The 16,126-nt window shown below is 57.3% G+C and overlaps 1 protein-coding gene across 11 annotated transcripts; it reads left to right on the forward strand.

Annotated features, from left to right (window-relative positions):
- Window positions 1–1,377: 1,377 nt before the first annotated feature.
- SLC29A1 (solute carrier family 29 member 1 (Augustine blood group)) lies at window positions 1,378–15,776 on the forward strand. 11 transcript variants are annotated; one of them, XM_058432560.1, is made up of 14 exons: window positions 1,378–1,537; window positions 3,245–3,333; window positions 8,883–8,965; window positions 11,013–11,094; window positions 11,212–11,414; window positions 11,530–11,669; window positions 11,968–12,102; window positions 12,189–12,286; window positions 12,432–12,510; window positions 12,984–13,081; window positions 13,619–13,727; window positions 13,964–14,049; window positions 14,440–14,639; window positions 15,051–15,776. In XM_058432560.1, the coding sequence occupies exons 3-14, from the start codon at window positions 8,937–8,939 to the stop codon at window positions 15,160–15,162; spliced, it is 1,371 nt and encodes a 456-aa protein (XP_058288543.1). In that variant the 5' UTR covers window positions 1,378–1,537; window positions 3,245–3,333; window positions 8,883–8,936; the 3' UTR covers window positions 15,163–15,776. The 11 variants fall into 11 exon arrangements, with proteins under 11 accessions (XP_058288543.1, XP_031997053.1, XP_031997049.1 ...); XM_032141162.2 differs by having other exon boundaries at window positions 8,886–8,965; XM_032141160.2 differs by lacking the exons at window positions 1,378–1,537; window positions 3,245–3,333 and adding exons at window positions 5,257–5,303; window positions 7,682–7,788 and having other exon boundaries at window positions 8,886–8,965.
- The last annotated feature ends 350 nt before the right edge of the window (window positions 15,777–16,126 follow it).

Here is a 16,126-nt window from a genome sequence, read left to right on the forward strand (position 1 = left end):
TCCATGGCTTTGAAAGTTTAATCACTCAGACTGTTGCCCTGCAAAACAGTTTAACCTGGCCTGGCAGTTGGTGGGGGTGGGGGAGAGGAGAGATGGACAATTGTACAAGGGTTTATTTTGCTACCTATTCCACTGTGGTTTCAGTCCTCACAGCCTGGAAGTTGTTTCCCCCTGCTTAGTTTCGGTCAGTATGTCACACTGTGACCCAGAAATGGCTTGAGTCTGTCTAGGAGGAAGTTTGCCTGGCTAGCTCACAGTAGGGAGGAAAATATCCTCCAGCGAGTTTGAGGACTTCTCAGCTAGTCGTGGTGGGAAGACAGGTGATACGTTTGCTAAGAGACTGGGTGGGAGGCCACCCAGGGAGGCAGTGCAGAAATGCATCCCGTTGAGGGTCATCCCACCCCAGAAGAGACTAGGGGTGGGTGAGTGGCCTTAAGAACTGACTTTATCATTTCCTCCTCCCTAGTGGGAGGCCCCTCAGGGGTCAAATAAGAGCCCCAGAAGAGTCAACATGCTTAAGGAAACACAGGAAGTGCAGTCTGGGCTGGGCGCGGTGGCCCACACCTGTAATCTCAGCACTTTGGGAGGCCGAGGCAGGCGGATCGCCTGAGGTCGGGAGTTCGCGACCAGCCTGACCAACATGGTATTTTTAGTCTCTACTAAAAATACAAAATTAGCCGGGCGTGGTGGCGTATGCCCGTAATCCCAGCTCCTCCGGAGGCTGAGGCAGGAGAATCGCTTGAATCCGGGAGGCGGAGGTTGCAGTGAGCCGAGATCGCGCCATTGCTCTCCAGCCTGGACAACAAGAGCGAAACTCCGTCCTAAAAAAAGAGAGACATTTTGCATCCCAGCCTCCGGATAATTTGCTTATTGTTCCTAGGCAATAATCCTGTCTCTCTGGGTGAATGTTGGGCTGTGTCTAGGTTCAGAGGAGGACAGTGAAGAGTACAGGACCCAGTTGGGATTCCCGTCCCCTCCCCACACCCGTCAGAAGGCTTGGTTGGGGAAGAAGTGAGCCCCGAGCTGTGCGCCCCACCCCCAGCCCTGCGGGGCTTTCTGCCAGCCGCACGCCGTCCCTCCCCACTACCCCGTCGGCTTCCTTCGGGAGTCTTCAAAGCCAATGCACGTGCTCCCAGGTCTCAGGGAGGCGACCTAGGGGGAGGGGCAGAGAGAAGGGGGTCCGAGTCCCTGGGCCCCTAACCCCGTCCCTTTCCGAAGCCTCGGGTGCCCAAAGGCGCCGGCCGCCAGTCCCGGGCCCGACGGGCCCCTCCCACTGAGTCGGCTCTGGTCTCCCCGCCCCTGAGCCGTAAGGACTGGACGCAGCCGGCTGCGGAGCTCTGGGCGGGTGCTGGGGTTGCCTGTTGCAGCCTCTCTTCCGCCCGGCGGCCCACACCGGTCAGGCCCGGCGCGGGCTGCGCTCTCCAGCCGTGGCTATGGCCCCAGCCCCGAGATGAGGAGGGAGAGAACTAGGGGCCCGCGGGCCTGGGAATTTCCGTCCCCCCGCCAAGTCCGGATGCTCACTCCAAAGTCTCAGCAGGTGCGCGGGGCGGGGCCGGGGGGCCTGGCGGGGTGGGGTGGGGGCGAGGTCTGCGCCGTTCTCACGCTGCCGGGCGGGACAGGGGGCCAGTAGGGGGACCTGCTGGGCTACAGTGTCTCAGGGGAGTCAGAATCTTTGGTTTCTGGATGCGGGGCCACTTTTCTGGGCCTTCGAAGGCCATTATTAGATGACTGCCTCCCCAAACTCCCCAGCCACATTTAGTCTTCTCGAACCCTGAGCCAGTACCCACCCTGTGAACACACCTGTCTTTACTTAAAAAATCTTGATGTTTTATTCATCATGGAGTCTTTTAAAAAAAACAAAAACCGAGTCTCACTCTGTTGCTCAGGCTGGAGGGCAGTGGTGCGATCACAGCTTACTGCAGCCTCGGCCTCATGGACTCAAGCCATCCTCCAGCCATCCTTCCACCTCAGCCTCCCAAAATGCCAGGACCACAGGCATGCGTCAACATGCTCGGCTAATTTATTTATTTATTTTTTTAAAGGATAGAGTCTCCCTGTGTTGCCCAGGCTGGTCTTGAACTCCTAAGCTCAAGTGATTCTTCTACCTTGGCCTCCCAAAGTGCTGGGATGACAGATGTGAGCCACTGCACTTGGCATCATGGAGTCTTGATTTGTAGACATTGCATTAAAACTTATTTTGGTAAGGGCTGGGCGCAGTGGCTCATGCCTGTCATCCCAGTACTTTGGGAGGCCAAGGTGGGCGGATCACAAGGTCAGGAGTTCGAGACCAGCCTGACCAACTTGGTGAAACCCTGTCTCTACTAAAAAAAAAAAAAAATACAAAAATTAGCTGGGCGTGGTGGCACGCGCCTGTAATCCCAGCTACTCAGGAGGCTAAGGCAGGAGAATCGCTTGAACCCAGGAGGTGGAGGTTGCAGTGAGCCAAGATCACGCCACTGCACTCCAGCCTGGGTGACAGAGTGAGACTCCATCTCAAAGAAAAAAAAAAACAAACTTACTTTGATTACATTAAAATGTATCTTTTTTTTTTTCCTTCAGACAAGGTCTTGCTCTGTTGCCCAGGCTGGAGTGCAATGGCAGGATGATGGCTCACTGCAGCCTCGACCTCCTGGGCTCTAGTGAACCTCCTGCCTCAGCCTCTGGAGTAGCTGGAACCACAGGCTCGAGCCACCATGCCTAGCTAATTTATTTTAATTTTTTTTGTAGAGATGGGGTCTCACTATGTTGCCCAGGCTAGTCTTGAACTCCTGGGCTCAAGTGATCCTCCCACCTCGGCCTCCAAAAGTGCTGAGATTTCGGGCATGAGCCACCACTCCTGACCTAAAATTTATCTTGATTCGTAAGTTTTTTGGCTCCCCCTTACATTTTACACCCCTGGCAAGTGCCTCACTGGCCTCTCCCTAGCCCCAGCCCTGTCACAAGGCCATGGAGATACAGTCACAAACACAACTGAGAACACAGACAGTCATGAGACATGTGCTGGTTACCAACCCCCAGGCCAAGCAAACACACTTCCAGCAAACACACATGACTTGTTGGTGACAGCTGAGAGGACACACGCCTGGGGAGAGAGAGGACTGTGTGTGAGGTGGTGAGGCATGCTTGGGGCCTGCCAAGTTGGGGAGGGAGTCTGGGGCAAGCCACGGTCCCATATAGGGTGGTGAATAAGGTGTAGAGTAGAGGTGCAGCAGGACCAACCCTTCCCACCCCACCCCTTCGACAGGGACCTGAGGGAGCTCAAGGAGGGAGAGAGGCCAGAAGACCAGGCAGAGACTGAAGAGAGCTGGCAAGGCCTGGCTAGAAAAACTCCAGGTAAGGCCTGTGTAAGTTGGGGCTCCCCAGGCTGTCCAGCAGGGGGCCCTGGCACCCAGCAACCTCCTCTGCTTGGGAGGTGGCTACAGAGGGGTGTGGGTGTTGGCTAGGGGCCCAGCAGGATGGATGCCAGATGGACTTCTCTCCAACAATAACAGCCCTGGCTGTTGCCATCCGCCGAGCTGGCAGGGCCCCCGTGCGGGTGGGGAGAGGAACCAGCCTTTCCCAGTCTGGCCTGAGACCCTCACCACTTCCCTCCAGTTTTCTTCCACCTCCAGCCCCCTTTGTACACAACTGCAGCCACTGGCCACCAGCCTTGCCATGCCTGGCAGATCTTCTGAACCACTAGCCCTGCCACCCCCACAGACCCAGAGACCAGGAAAGGAGGGTGGGGAGCGAGGAAGGGGGCTAAGGCAGAGGGGAGAGGAGGTCTAGGAGAGGAAGAGAGAGAGACTGGACAAACATGAGGGCAGGAATTAGGGGGTTGTGGACAGACATGAAGCCACTCTCAAGTCATGGGGCTGTGCCTAGAAAAATACCACCCAAACCCATCTTCCTGCCCTCTGGTTAGGGCTGGCGGGGATGGGGGGGATGGGGGTGGGGTGGGGAGGGTTGGGAAGGAATATGTGTGTCATCTCTGTGGGGCATGGAAACAGAAGGCTGGGGACACCCATTCTGGAGTAGCTTGGGGAGAGCCACTGACCCTAGTTAGAAAAGCCACCTCTCTCCTTAGGGCCCTGTTTCTCTGGGGACAGGGTAGGACTACCTTATCCCTATGATGTGAGGTACTGCCAATTGTTAATCAGTGTCTGTGGCTTCTCTAGGGGACAAGCCCTTCGGGTCAGTGGGCATGGGGTGGGCAGCGTGGGTTGGATTTTCTCCTCAGGACCTTTCCAGCCTTAGGATCATCCTCTAGCACTGAGCGCTGCTGGAAGGGCAGGGAGTGCCCCCCCACCCCACCCCATTTATTGCCCGACCAAAGAGAGGGCCTCCCTCCCCCTCCCTTGGAGGGACTTGCTGGACCACCCCTCAGCACGCCCACACCTTCCTCCTTAGCTAGTGGAGGAGGTGCTCAGCAAGGCTTCCGCCTCTCAGGACGGCTGGGACAATAGGATTCACTCAGGATGTAAGGCTGTTCCTGGCTTTTTCTCTTCCCATTCCCACCTGTGCCTCAGTTTTCCAAAGTGCTGGATTTAGAAAGGGTGAATCATGAGGGAGCTGGAGGGCTTTGCCCCTGTCCCCCTCCGCGCGCACACACAAGCACAGGCAGAGGCACATAACCCCTCCAAGTCAAAGTTGTGGGTGGTGTGGTGTTTGCGCGTCTGTGGCTGGGACTGGATGTGTCAGGGATGGGAAAACCCATCATGCTGGTCACAGAAAATGGGAGGTGGGGACAGAAGCAGTTTTGAAGGAAAAGAAGAGGAGGGGGACTGAAAGAAAGAAGGGGGCGTTGAAAGGGAGGGCGCTGGGAGGAAAAAGGTGCAGTGTGGAGGAAGCGCGGCGTGGGCAGGGCTTGGGAAGGGATAACGGAACATCTGAGGTGGAGTGGGCCGTGGGGCGTCGGGGCCGGTCTGACTAGCGGGTGTGTAAATGGAACAGTCCCGAGATGGATTTTATGGGAGTCTGCGCAGGTCCTTAATGTGTGGCTGTACCCTCCAGCCCCATGTGCCCCACACGATGGACAGCCTTGGTGTGGCAGGGCTCAAAGAGGTCCTATCTACCGAAATAACACGACCAGGCGGCCCTGGGGGCGCAGCGGCTCGGGGTTGGGGCGGCGGAGCGCGCGGAGTCGCCGCGGGGTGGCAGGGGCGGGCCGGGGGCGGGGCCGCGGGCGTCGGGGGGTTGGGAGTGGGCTCAGGGCGGGGCGGGGCGGGCCCAGCGGAGGGCGGGTTTGAATGTGCCCCGGCGGGAGCGGGAAGCTGCAGGGAGAGAGCGCGGATCTCAGCGCGGGAGCAGTGTTTCTGCGGCAGGTGCTGCCCGGGGCCGGGGACTAGGGACTGCCGGGGCGGAAGACGCCGCTGCCCGCCTGCCACGGAGGGCAGGGAGGCCGGGCCTGACGGCTCCACAGCCCGGAGAAGGGACGCCGGGTGGGGCCCCAGTGCGGAGCGTGCGGAGCCGCGCGGCACGTGGCGCGCACGGGCCAGGGAGCCTGAGGACACTGCGGGGACCGGGACCCGAGCTGGGCTGGGCGGCCTGGCTCCCGGGCCTAAAACAGGCTGCGGTCACGTTGACCTCCGCAAGGGGCAGGCGAGTGGACGGGTGATCCCGATCGATCTGGTCGGTATCAGGGAGGGGCCGTGCCGCTGACTGCGCTGGCGGAGGGGTATGGGGATGGGGATGGAGGCTCGCGAGCGGAGGTGCGGGGCTCTCTTTAACCCTGGTCTTTTACTGGCTAAACTCGTATCCCTGGCGTCTCCTTCCTGCGCACGTCCTCATTTACTGATTTACTGTGAGGGTATATGAGAGGGCGAAGACACACACTTCTCGGCTTTGCTTACCAGGAGAGAGCAGTCGTAGGTCAAGGCTGGCTCCAACCCTGCCCTCACACCTTTAGGGGTCTCTCTCCAGCCCTGTGGTAGTCCCTTTGCCTACTCCTCTCGGTGGCCTCCAGACCCTCCAACTTTCCTCCTGCTTGTGTAAGCTCCTCATGCCAGGATGTGTGTGATGGGGCGGGACTGAGGTGCCTGACACTCAAGTCAGGCTGGGATTGATCTTGGTCTCCACCTCATTTTTCCCTTTAGTTCAATCAGCGTTCCCCCCACCTCCCAGTCTACAGGGCTAGCTGAGAAGCAGCTTTTATACCTCTCTCCATTCTAAAAGGAGCTTGAACATTTAATACGGATTCTAGCTCCTGCACTCACCAGCTCTGTGACTTCAGGCAAGTGACTCAACCCCTCTGAACCTCAGCTGGCCCCATCTATTCAGTGCTAGTACTAGCTTATGGGTGGTTCTGAAGAAAAGACAAGAGATCTGCAGGTAGTGGCTGGCCCCATATGAGATCCTGGGAGTGGACAATTGCAGGAGAGGTGTTGGGAGTCTGGAGGCAGGGAGGTACTCAACTTGGTGGCTGCTTTCAGGGGCCCACCTCAGCAGGCCAAGGCATAGTTGGAGGGACACCAGATGCTCTGAGCTGGTATCAGATCCCTGTTTGGCGCTGGGCGAAGGCAGACAAGAGCAAAACACGAAGGCTGGCCAGCTGAATGTTAGGATATGGGCAGGAGGAGAGGGCTGGAGTTGAATTGTGCCCAGGACTGGTATGGGGACTCCTGAGAACAGAGAGAGCAGGGGTGTAGCAGGGGGACAGGGAAGAAATAAATACTTCTTCTCTAAGCCTAAGCCAGTTTTACCCAGGAGAACAGGAGCTATTCTCCCCACCCCAGGCCCCCATCTGCTTTGAAGCTGCACCTGCTCTTAACTGCCAGGAATCTTGCCTGTGGAGTGGAGTACAGGGTATGCGGGTATGAAGTAAGAACCTAGAGGAAGAGTCCCTACTACCTAGTAGAAAACCTGAGACCTAGGCAGGGCTCAGTGGCTCATGCCTGTTATCCCAGCACTTTGGGAAGCCAAGGTGGGTGGATCACCTGAGGTTGGGAGTTCGAAACCAGCCTGGTCAACATGGTGAAACCCCGAGTCTACTAAAAATACAGAAATCAGCTGGGCGTGGTGGCAGGAGCCTGTATTCCCAGCTATTTGGGAGGCCGAGGCAGGAGAATCACTTGAACCTGGGAGGCAGAATTTGCAGTGAGCTGAGATCATGCCATTGCACTCCAGCCTGGGCAACAGGAGCAAAAACTCCGTCTCAAAAAAAAAAGAGAAAACCTGAGACCTGAGGCTTTCCCCCACCCCCACCCCAGTAATGCCCTCTTGCCTTCCTCTCTCTAGAAAATGTAAATATGATTATTCACCCCTCTGGTGCCTAGGACAGTGCCTGGCTAGCATGCAGAGGTCCTCAGTAAATATTTGTCGAAGGCGTGATTGGAGGAATCCTTCTGCCTCCATCTGGAGGTGTGGGGCTGAGGGGCTGAGGAGGACCTCTGAGAGCTTGGAGTTTCCCTGGGGAGGGTTGAGAGGCACTACAGGGAGGTGGGAGAGCCCATGGAAGGTCTCATGGTGCCCAGCTGCTTCTGTTTGTCTGAGTGGGGCCAGAAGCAATGCTGCACCTGTGAGAGCTCCCCTGCTGAGACTCCCTGTTCTCTTATCTCCCGAGCGACAGGGGTGGCTTTTTATCTCCTGGGTGTGCTTCTGCTTCTTTGCTTGCAAGGCTTCTCAGAATGGGGCCCCATGAAGCCTGAGGGACTCTCTCCTGATACGCCCTGTGCCACCTTTTTCATTCTGGATCCGCACCCAGGAGCCCGTGGACAAGGCCCGCTGCCTGAGCCTGAACTAGGAGCACCACCTAGGGACTGCCCAGGCTTGCTCTGCTCTGACCCTTCTGCTGGCCAGTCTGGGCACCTGGTGAGTGCCCAGAAAGGGAGGGAGGGGAAGCTGTCCTTTCACCCCAAACAGCAAGGCCTGGGCCCAGCTAGGCCTGAGTGTGGGGGATGTGTCAGTGCACATCTGCCTGGCTTCCTATGCCATCCAGTGGGAAAAGCTGTTTAATCTGCTGGTGCCAGGGGGTCTCCCCCTACATGAGTGGGGAGCAGGAGAGGGACGCTGAGGGAGAAGGAGAGGAGCTTTGGGATCCACCCCTCCAATCTTCTTTTCAAGGTCGCTCTTAGAAAGGGGAAGAGGACAGGAGCCTGTGACTGAGAGAGGAACTAAGGGAGGACTAGGTGACCCTGGGGTCGGAGGGGGGAGGGTGAAGGGCTATGCCCCCACATCCATTATGAAATATGTTCCTGGAAAACCGGCCAGCAACTAGGAAGCCCCTGGGCAGTGGCTGGAAAGAAAGGTTAAGGTGCCAACAGCAGAGAGGCTGGAATCTGGGATGCCTCCAGGAGAGGACAACCTCACTCTAGCCATGAATCCAGGGGCTCCCCAGGGAGGGTGGAGAGACCAGACTTGCCGAGAGGGGCCTGAGGAGCCTCTGGTTTGGCCTCAGTTATGATCGCTGTTGTCGCAGCTGCTGCAGATCTGCCTGTTCTGTGTCCTTCCTCCTCCTCCCCCGACCTCTTTGCTGTGTCTCCTCCATTTGTCTCCCTCCTTCCCTTGTCATCACTGTCCCTGACCCCTCTCGTCCTCTTGCCTGCCTTCTTTGACTGTCTTTCCCTCCCTCCCATCATCTTTCCTCCTCCTTCCCTCCTGCTCTCCACCCTCCTGTTTCCCAGCTTATAAACTGCTTCGGCTGCTGGATAAAAATAGCGGTGGCAGCGGCCAGGCAGGGAGCCAGGTAGAGTCTGAGCAGGCAGGGGGGCCGCGCAGGACTGGCCTGCTGGGCCAGGGGGCTGGGTGGGGGTCAAGTTGAGTGGTCCTGAAGGGCAGGGTACAGAGGGGGTCTCACTGGACTCCTCGACTGGCCTGTTCTGTCAGCCCTGCCCCCTCTCCCCCTAAGAGCCTGAGGAGGCCCGTGGCAGGGCCAAGACGGGGCCTTACACTGTTCCTGCCCCCAGCAGGCCCCCGAGGGAGGGAGCTGTCAGCCAGGGAAAACCGAGAACACCATCGCCATGACAACCAGTCACCAGCCTCAGGACAGGTAAGGGGTAAGGGGCTGGGCTGTGGATCCAGGGAATGGGTTTTTAGGGAGCCAGAGCCGGGTGTGGTGTCCTTTGGAATTGGGGATTGCCACTGCTGACTGGCCTTCCAGCCAGGTAGCTATGAGTCAGGTCTGCATCAGGGGCGGGACCCCCTGTGCCTTGGCTGGGTGCTGGCTGGGGTGTCTGTGGGAAGGGCAGGGTACGTGGGCAGCAGTCCTTCCCTGGCCTGTCTGTGTTTCCACTGTTGCTCTCCAGCCAGTTAGCGGCTTCCGGCTCCTCCCGCCACCACTGTGGGGAGATACTTGGCTGCACCCCTCCTTCCAATGCACATCTGGCAGAACCGCCCTGGGGCCTCTGCCTTAGATGACCTGGCCCACCCTGGTTCTTGATCTCATCTTCCTCTCAATTCTCCGCCTCTGGAGCCTGTGAACTCCCAATCAAGTTAGACTTGCAGTTATGACTGTGAATATGTATTTTGGAAGAAGAGGCTGTAGCTTAATTCAGTTTCTCAAAGGGATCTGGGACCCAAGAAGGCTGAGGAAGTGACGCCTGAGATCCAAAGCTCCTTCAAAGCATCAGGCTCTGTCCTTCCCTCCAACTCAGGCCCCGGAAACCCATCATGTCTGCCCTACCCACCCCATCTCCCTCCTGTGCCAAAGGCTATGAAACTAGGCCACTTGTGCCTGTGGGGGCTTTGAGCATGTAGCTTAATCTCTCTGGGACTGTTTTTCCACCTGTAAAATAGAGCTAAAAGTATCCACTTCCCAGGAAGTGGATCTAGAAGTAAGGGAATTTAAGGAGGCATGGCAGTAAGTCCAGGGTGCTTCCCTGCCTCCTGTGCTCCATTCCCAGGCTGCCTGCCCATTCTGTCCCCACCTCCGCTCTCCTGTGGGCAGTTCCCTGAAGCCCTCGCCGTCTCCATTTGCCTTATTGCACAGCTCAGTCATTTCCCAGCGCCCCCCTCCCACCCCGATCCTCTGTCCTATGTGACTTTGGGAGTTTTTCCTTCTGCTCTGGGCCTCCGAACCAAGCCTGTAGCTTCTCCAAGGGAAGCGTGTATGTGAGAGGGTTGGGGGGCTGCAGTTGCATTAACTCAGACCTGCTCACGTGGTGCGCTCACCACGCCATCCCTGTGTGAGGCCTGCCAGCGGTCCAGGCTCCTGCACTCTGGCCAGGCCTGTCTTCTCACTGCCTTGGGCTGTATCCCTGCCATCTCTGAAGAGAGCTGGTGTTGGCTCTGGGGAGGGTGTGCAAACCCAACTGGAGATCTACATGGGCCGGGCTGGGGTTACTCAGCTTTCAGGCAAGGCCTATCTGGGAGAAGCTGGCCTGACCCGGAAGGGCCTTGAGGTATAGGGCTTGGGGCATTGCCCTGGCCAAAGGTGGGCGGCCCTTATTTATACCCTGAGGCCCAGATGACTTCCAGTGGCCCCCATACCTCCTGGCCTGCCCTGGGTGGTATGAACTACAAAGTTCTGTTTGGCCAGGAAGGAAACAGCTGTAAGGCCTTCTCTTCACAGCGGCCCTGAGGCACCCTGCCCGCCTGCCCCTGTAGGTGCAGAATAGTGTGGGAGTTTCTCAACTTCAGAATCCTCTCTGGGGAGCGACACAGTCCCTGACCAGACAGCGTAATTACTTCCAGCCTGCCTGGTGGGGGTGGAAGACACTGGCTGTTTGCTTTCTCACTCATCCACCCGCCCCCCTGCCCTTCGGCAGGATTTCCAAAACCATCTCCAGATGTGTGGGTCACACTGGTTCCCAGCCTGCAGAGTCCCCCAAGCCTTCCAGGGCTGATAACCGTAGTCCTGTCAGCCATGCCATTCGGTCCTATGACTCTGACCCCATCCCCACCCCGAATTCCAACGAGCCATGTACCCTTTTCTCCCCCCACTCCCATAAGAGGACACATGCAGATGGACACAAACACAGATGCCCTGTGCCCTGGGACCTAGAGACACTGACGACGGACAGGGGCTTCCCTGGGGCTCATCGTGGAGTGGGGCAGGATGGTGCGTCACTTGGCTCCTCTTTCCTCCTCCATCGCAGATACAAAGCTGTCTGGCTTATCTTCTTCATGCTGGGTCTGGGAACGCTGCTCCCGTGGAATTTTTTCATGACGGCCACTCAGGTGAGGCTGGAGGGACTGGGCTCCACGGGGCATTGCCCACTGTGCCTGCAGGATCTGACTCTGTGCTGGTAGGCACAGGGAGAGAGATTTCAACACTCCTCTCTGCAACCCCTGCAGTATTTCACAAACCGCCTGGACATGTCCCAGAATGTGTCCTTGGTCACTGCTGAACTGAGCAAGGACACCCAGGCGTCAGCCGCCCCTGCAGCACCCTTGCCTGAGCGGAACTCTCTCAGTGCCATCTTCAACAATGTCATGACCCTATGTGCCATGCTGCCCCTGCTGTTATTCACCTACCTCAACTCCTTCCTGCATCAGAGGTGAGTGCCCACCCCCTCCCCAGCCCCCAGCCTGACCGTCACTGTGTCCTGCACCCGCTTGGCTGAGCCCCAGCTTTGCTCACTTGTCTCTGCCACCCTTGGCCTCTCCCGCCAGGATCCCCCAGTCCGTACGGATCCTGGGCAGCCTGGTGGCCATTCTGCTGGTGTTTCTGATCACTGCCATCCTGGTGAAGGTGCAGCTGGATGCTCTGCCCTTCTTTGTCATCACCATGATCAAGATCGTGCTCATTAATTGTAAGCTGGGCCAGGAGTAGGCCTGTGGGAGGAGGCGTGCCCAACTACCCCCACTCTTTCAGACCCACTGTTAGCCAGAGGGAAGCCCAGCCTCCGCCTGGAGGGAGTGGATGCTATGCGCAGTTGGGATTCAGAGGCCTGAGTGGGCCTGGACCAGGGCTGGGAGGGGGGCAGAGGGAAGGGCAGCTCAGCCTCAAGGCTCACCGAGAGTAAAGTAGGAATGACAGGGACCTGTCTTCTTGGGCACCCCCAACTGCCAGCCCCAGCTCCCCTGCTCATGCCCACCCTGTTTCCCCAGCGTTTGGTGCCATCCTGCAGGGCAGCCTGTTCGGTCTGGCTGGACTTCTGCCTGCCAGCTACACAGCCCCCATCATGAGCGGCCAGGGCCTAGCAGGCTTCTTCGCCTCTGTGGCCATGATCTGCGCTATTGCCAGTAAGTCCGGCTGTCTACCTGCCCAGTGCCCTGGTGTGGTGGGGACAGGGGATTGGGCCTGTCTCTGATCACTGACACCACCCCAGGTGGCTCGGAGCTATCAGAAAGTGCCTTCGGCTACTTTATCACAGCCTGTGCTGTTATCATTTTGACCATCATCTGTTACCTGGGCCTGCCCCGCCTGGTGAGTAGATGGAGGGAGCTGGGGTTTGGGGTATAGGGATCTGGGGTTCCAGACCACGGGTGTTCTGAGGACAAAACCTGGAGGAGGCTGGGATTCTGGAGATTCTGCCTCTGAATCCACCTCCCCCGTCTCCCTTACTTGATAGGAATTCTACCGCTACTACCAGCAGCTCAAGCTTGAAGGACCCGGGGAGCAGGAGACCAAGTTGGACCTCATTAGCAAAGGTCCGAAGAGCCTGAGGAAGCTGGGGTGGAGGATGGTATACCAGGCGGGGGATAGCATGAGCAAAGAGAACAAAGATGAGTGCACCGTGTTAGCTAGCAGCCCTGAGCCAGAGGAGGACCGAAGGACTAGGGTGGGGAGAAGGGGACAATAGGAAATAAGGGCCGGCAATGATAAAATGGGGGCAGATCCTGGATGACCTTGAATGTCTGAGGTGTTTGGACTAAAGGCAATGGGAAGCAATTTCAGATTCCTGAGTGAGGAATAATATGACCTGAGGCTCCTGGGAGCGGCCAGGCCCCCGGAACTTGAGCTGTAGGGATTTGGAGGCGAGGTCTGGGTTAGGGTTAGGGTACAGCTGGGACTGGTTAAGGAGGTGTCTACTTTCAAGTAATCCCAGCCCTTTTGGGGAATGTTTGTGTTGTCTTCTGTTGCTTTGTCCTCCCCACAACTTGGAGATTCTTCCACCCCGCAGGAGAGGAGCCAAGAGCAGGCAAAGAGGAGTCCGGAGTTTCAGTCTCCAACTCTCAGCCCACCAACGAAAGCCACTCTATCAAAGCCATCCTGAAAAATGTACATAGGGGAGGTTATTCTACCTTCTACCCCTTGTCCTCTTTCTCTCCTCCTTTTGCTCCCTCCCCCTGCCACCCATCTCCTCCCTTTCTGACCTGAGAGTGGCCACTCCTGGATTCTTTTGTGTGTGCGTGCGTGCCCATGCGTGCATGCCGGGGTGGGGATTCGTGGTTCCTTTTTTTTGTTTTGAGACAGTTTCACTCTTGTTGCCCAGGCTGGAGTGCAACAGTGCAATCTCCACTCGCTGCAACCTCCATCTCCCAGGTTCAAGTGATTCTCCTGCCTCAGCCTCCCAAGTAGCTGAGATGACAGGCATATGCCACCATGCCCGGCTAATTTTTTGTATTTAGTAGAGACAGGGTTTCGCCAGGTCAATCTAGTCTCAAACTCCTGACCTAGGTGATCCACCCACCTCGGCCTCCCAAAGTGCTGAGATTACAGGTGTGAGCCACCACGCCTGGCCTGGATTCGTGGTTCTTTAATGCACAACCACCATGAAGACACAGGCACTTGGGTGACTCTACCCCTTCTATCTAGATCTCAGTCCTGGCTTTCTCTGTCTGCTTCATCTTCACTATCACCATTGGGATGTTTCCAGCCGTGACGGTTGAGGTCAAGTCCAGCATCGCAGGCAGCAGCACCTGGGGTGAGGATGCCACAGGTTCCCAGGATGGGAACAGACAGGATCTTGAGCTGGGCTGGAAGTGGGGAAGAGAGGGAGCCTGGGTCACCTTCTCTCCGTTTCCTGGGTCCATTTGCCCTTCCCTGGGCTGGAAGCATCTTCTCCATTTTACTGTTGGGGAAGCTGAGGCCCAGTGAAGGTTAGGCTTGCTATACCTGCCTCTGTGCGCCTGATAACCACCCGTTCATCTCCTCTTCCAGAACGTTACTTCATTCCTGTGTCCTGTTTCTTGACTTTCAATATCTTTGACTGGTTGGGCCGGAGCCTCACAGCTGTATTCATGTGGGTAAGTGGAGGAAGAGGGCCCCAGGCCCCTGTGGGAAGTAAGAGTCCAGCCTGGACCCAGAGAGGGAACCCAAGAAAGCATGGTAGTAAGGGGACCATTTGTTTTAAAGTCGAGGCATTAAGTACAAGTCTTAAGTGTACAACTTAATGAATATATATATATATATATATATATACACACACACACACACACACACCTGCCCAGATCGAGATGTAGAATATTTCCAGCACTCCAGAAGGCTCCACCATGCCCCTTTCAAGAGTAACCCCCTAAGGAGAACCAGGCTTTGAGGTTTCAGTTCAGGTCCTGAGGGGCCCCAGATGGATCCTTGGGGGCCTGGCTGTGCCCTGGGGTGGCAGCCTGGGCTGAGGCCCTGCCTGGTGCCCACAGCCTGGGAAGGACAGCCGCTGGCTGCCAAGCCTGGTGCTGGCCCGGCTGGTGTTTGTGCCGCTGCTGCTGCTGTGCAACATCAAGCCCCGCCGCTACCTGACTGTGGTCTTCGAGCACGATGCCTGGTTCATCTTCTTCATGGCCACCTTTGCCTTCTCCAACGGCTACCTCGCTAGCCTCTGCATGTGCTTCGGGCCCAAGTGAGTAGGGCTGGCAGGGAACTTGGTGGCATCAGACAGGATCTAGAGTTCCAGTGGGGGACACTCAGTAGAGGGAGGGCAAAAGCAGAGTCCCTGCTTCCAGAGCTGAGAGGAGAGATGGCTCAGGAGGGGCTCCTAGGCTGAGGGGATAGTGACTGTAGTGGAGGGGGGTGTCCAGGCTTACTTGGGTGGAGGTGGAGACGGGCTCGCAGGAAGGAGCGAAAGACAACCCTACCATACACATTCCCTCAAGGAGGAGAAGCCAGGTTGGGGTTAGGCAGCTAGGATGGGTTGATCAGCAGAATGAGGTTCGACAGTCAAGTTGCCCCACCGCACCCCTCCTTCCACCCAGAGGCTCTGGGCTGGGGTACAGCCATTCTGAGGTAGCCTTGCCCTTCCTTCCCCACTTAGGAAAGTGAAGCCGGCTGAGGCAGAGACCGCAGGAGCCATCATGGCCTTCTTCCTGTGTCTGGGTCTGGCACTGGGGGCTATTTTCTCCTTCCTGTTCCGGGCAATTGTGTGACAAAGGATGGACAGAAGGACTGCCTGCCTCCCTCCCTGTCTGCCTCCTGCCCCTTCCTTCTGCCAGGGGTGATCCTGAGTGGTCTGGCGGTTTTTTCTTCTAACTGACTTCTGCTTTCCACGGCGTGTGCTGGGCCTGGATCTCCAGGCCCTGGGGAGGGAGGCTTTGGACGGACAGTGGGGACATGGTGGGCTTGGGGCCCAGAGTCGAGGGACGGGGTGTAGCCTCGGCATCTGCTTGAGTTTATCCACTCTTGGCTCTGACTGATCCCTGCTTGTGCAGGCCAGTGGAGGCTGTTGGGCTTGGAGAACACGTGTGTCTCTGTGTATGTGTCTGTGTGTCTGTGTCCGTGTCTGTCAGACTGTCTGCCTGTCCCGGAGTGGCTAGGAGCTGGGTCTGACCGTTGTATGGTTTGACCTGATATACCCCATTCTCCCCTGCGCCGCCTCCTCTGTGTTCTCTCCATGTCCCCCTCCCAGCTCCCCATGCCCAGTTCCTACCCATCATGCACCCTGTATAGTTGCCACGTTACTGCCTTTTTAAAAAATATATTTGACAGAAACCAGGTGCCTTCAGAGGCTCTCTGATTTAAATAAACCTTTCTTGTTTTTTTCTCCATGGCTCCCTGTGTCCTCCAGCCGTGGCTTCATGCCCTGGAGTGGGTAGAGGGCTGGCAGCCTGAGTCTGGGAGATGAGCATGACCCAGCTGGGCCCTGGCCAGGACTGGACCTGGGTCCAAGGGGCAGGAGGGGGGAGTAGTCCTCTTGGCCTCAGAGGGGCTGCAATGCCCCCTGCTGGGGCCACAGGGGAGGGACAGGCCTGGAACCAGAACACCAAGACTGTTAGCCAAGACTGAGAAAGAACGGGTTTTTCTTTGCTGCTTCATTCTTTCTTTCATAGGACAGAGGATGGAGATAGCTCCCCATCTTTCCTTTGTCTTCACTGCCAGCCCCTCCACTCTGTC

This window comes from Hylobates moloch, unplaced genomic scaffold (genome assembly GCF_009828535.3).
Source record: "Hylobates moloch isolate HMO894 unplaced genomic scaffold, HMol_V3 SCAFFOLD_20, whole genome shotgun sequence".
Classification (NCBI taxonomy): Eukaryota; Metazoa; Chordata; class Mammalia; order Primates; family Hylobatidae; genus Hylobates; species Hylobates moloch.

Bases quoted from the DNA above. Each gene is read 5' to 3' on its own strand.
- SLC29A1 (XM_032141156.2), top strand. From the start codon at position 7,429: ATGGAAGGTCTCATGGTGCCCAGCTGCTTCTGTTTGTCTGAGTGGGGC. The intron at 11,670-11,967 runs GTAAGCTGGGCC...CTGTTTCCCCAG, and splicing joins CAAGATCGTGCTCATTAATT to CGTTTGGTGCCATCCTGCAG. The intron at 12,287-12,431 runs GTGAGTAGATGG...CTTACTTGATAG, and splicing joins ACCTGGGCCTGCCCCGCCTG to GAATTCTACCGCTACTACCA.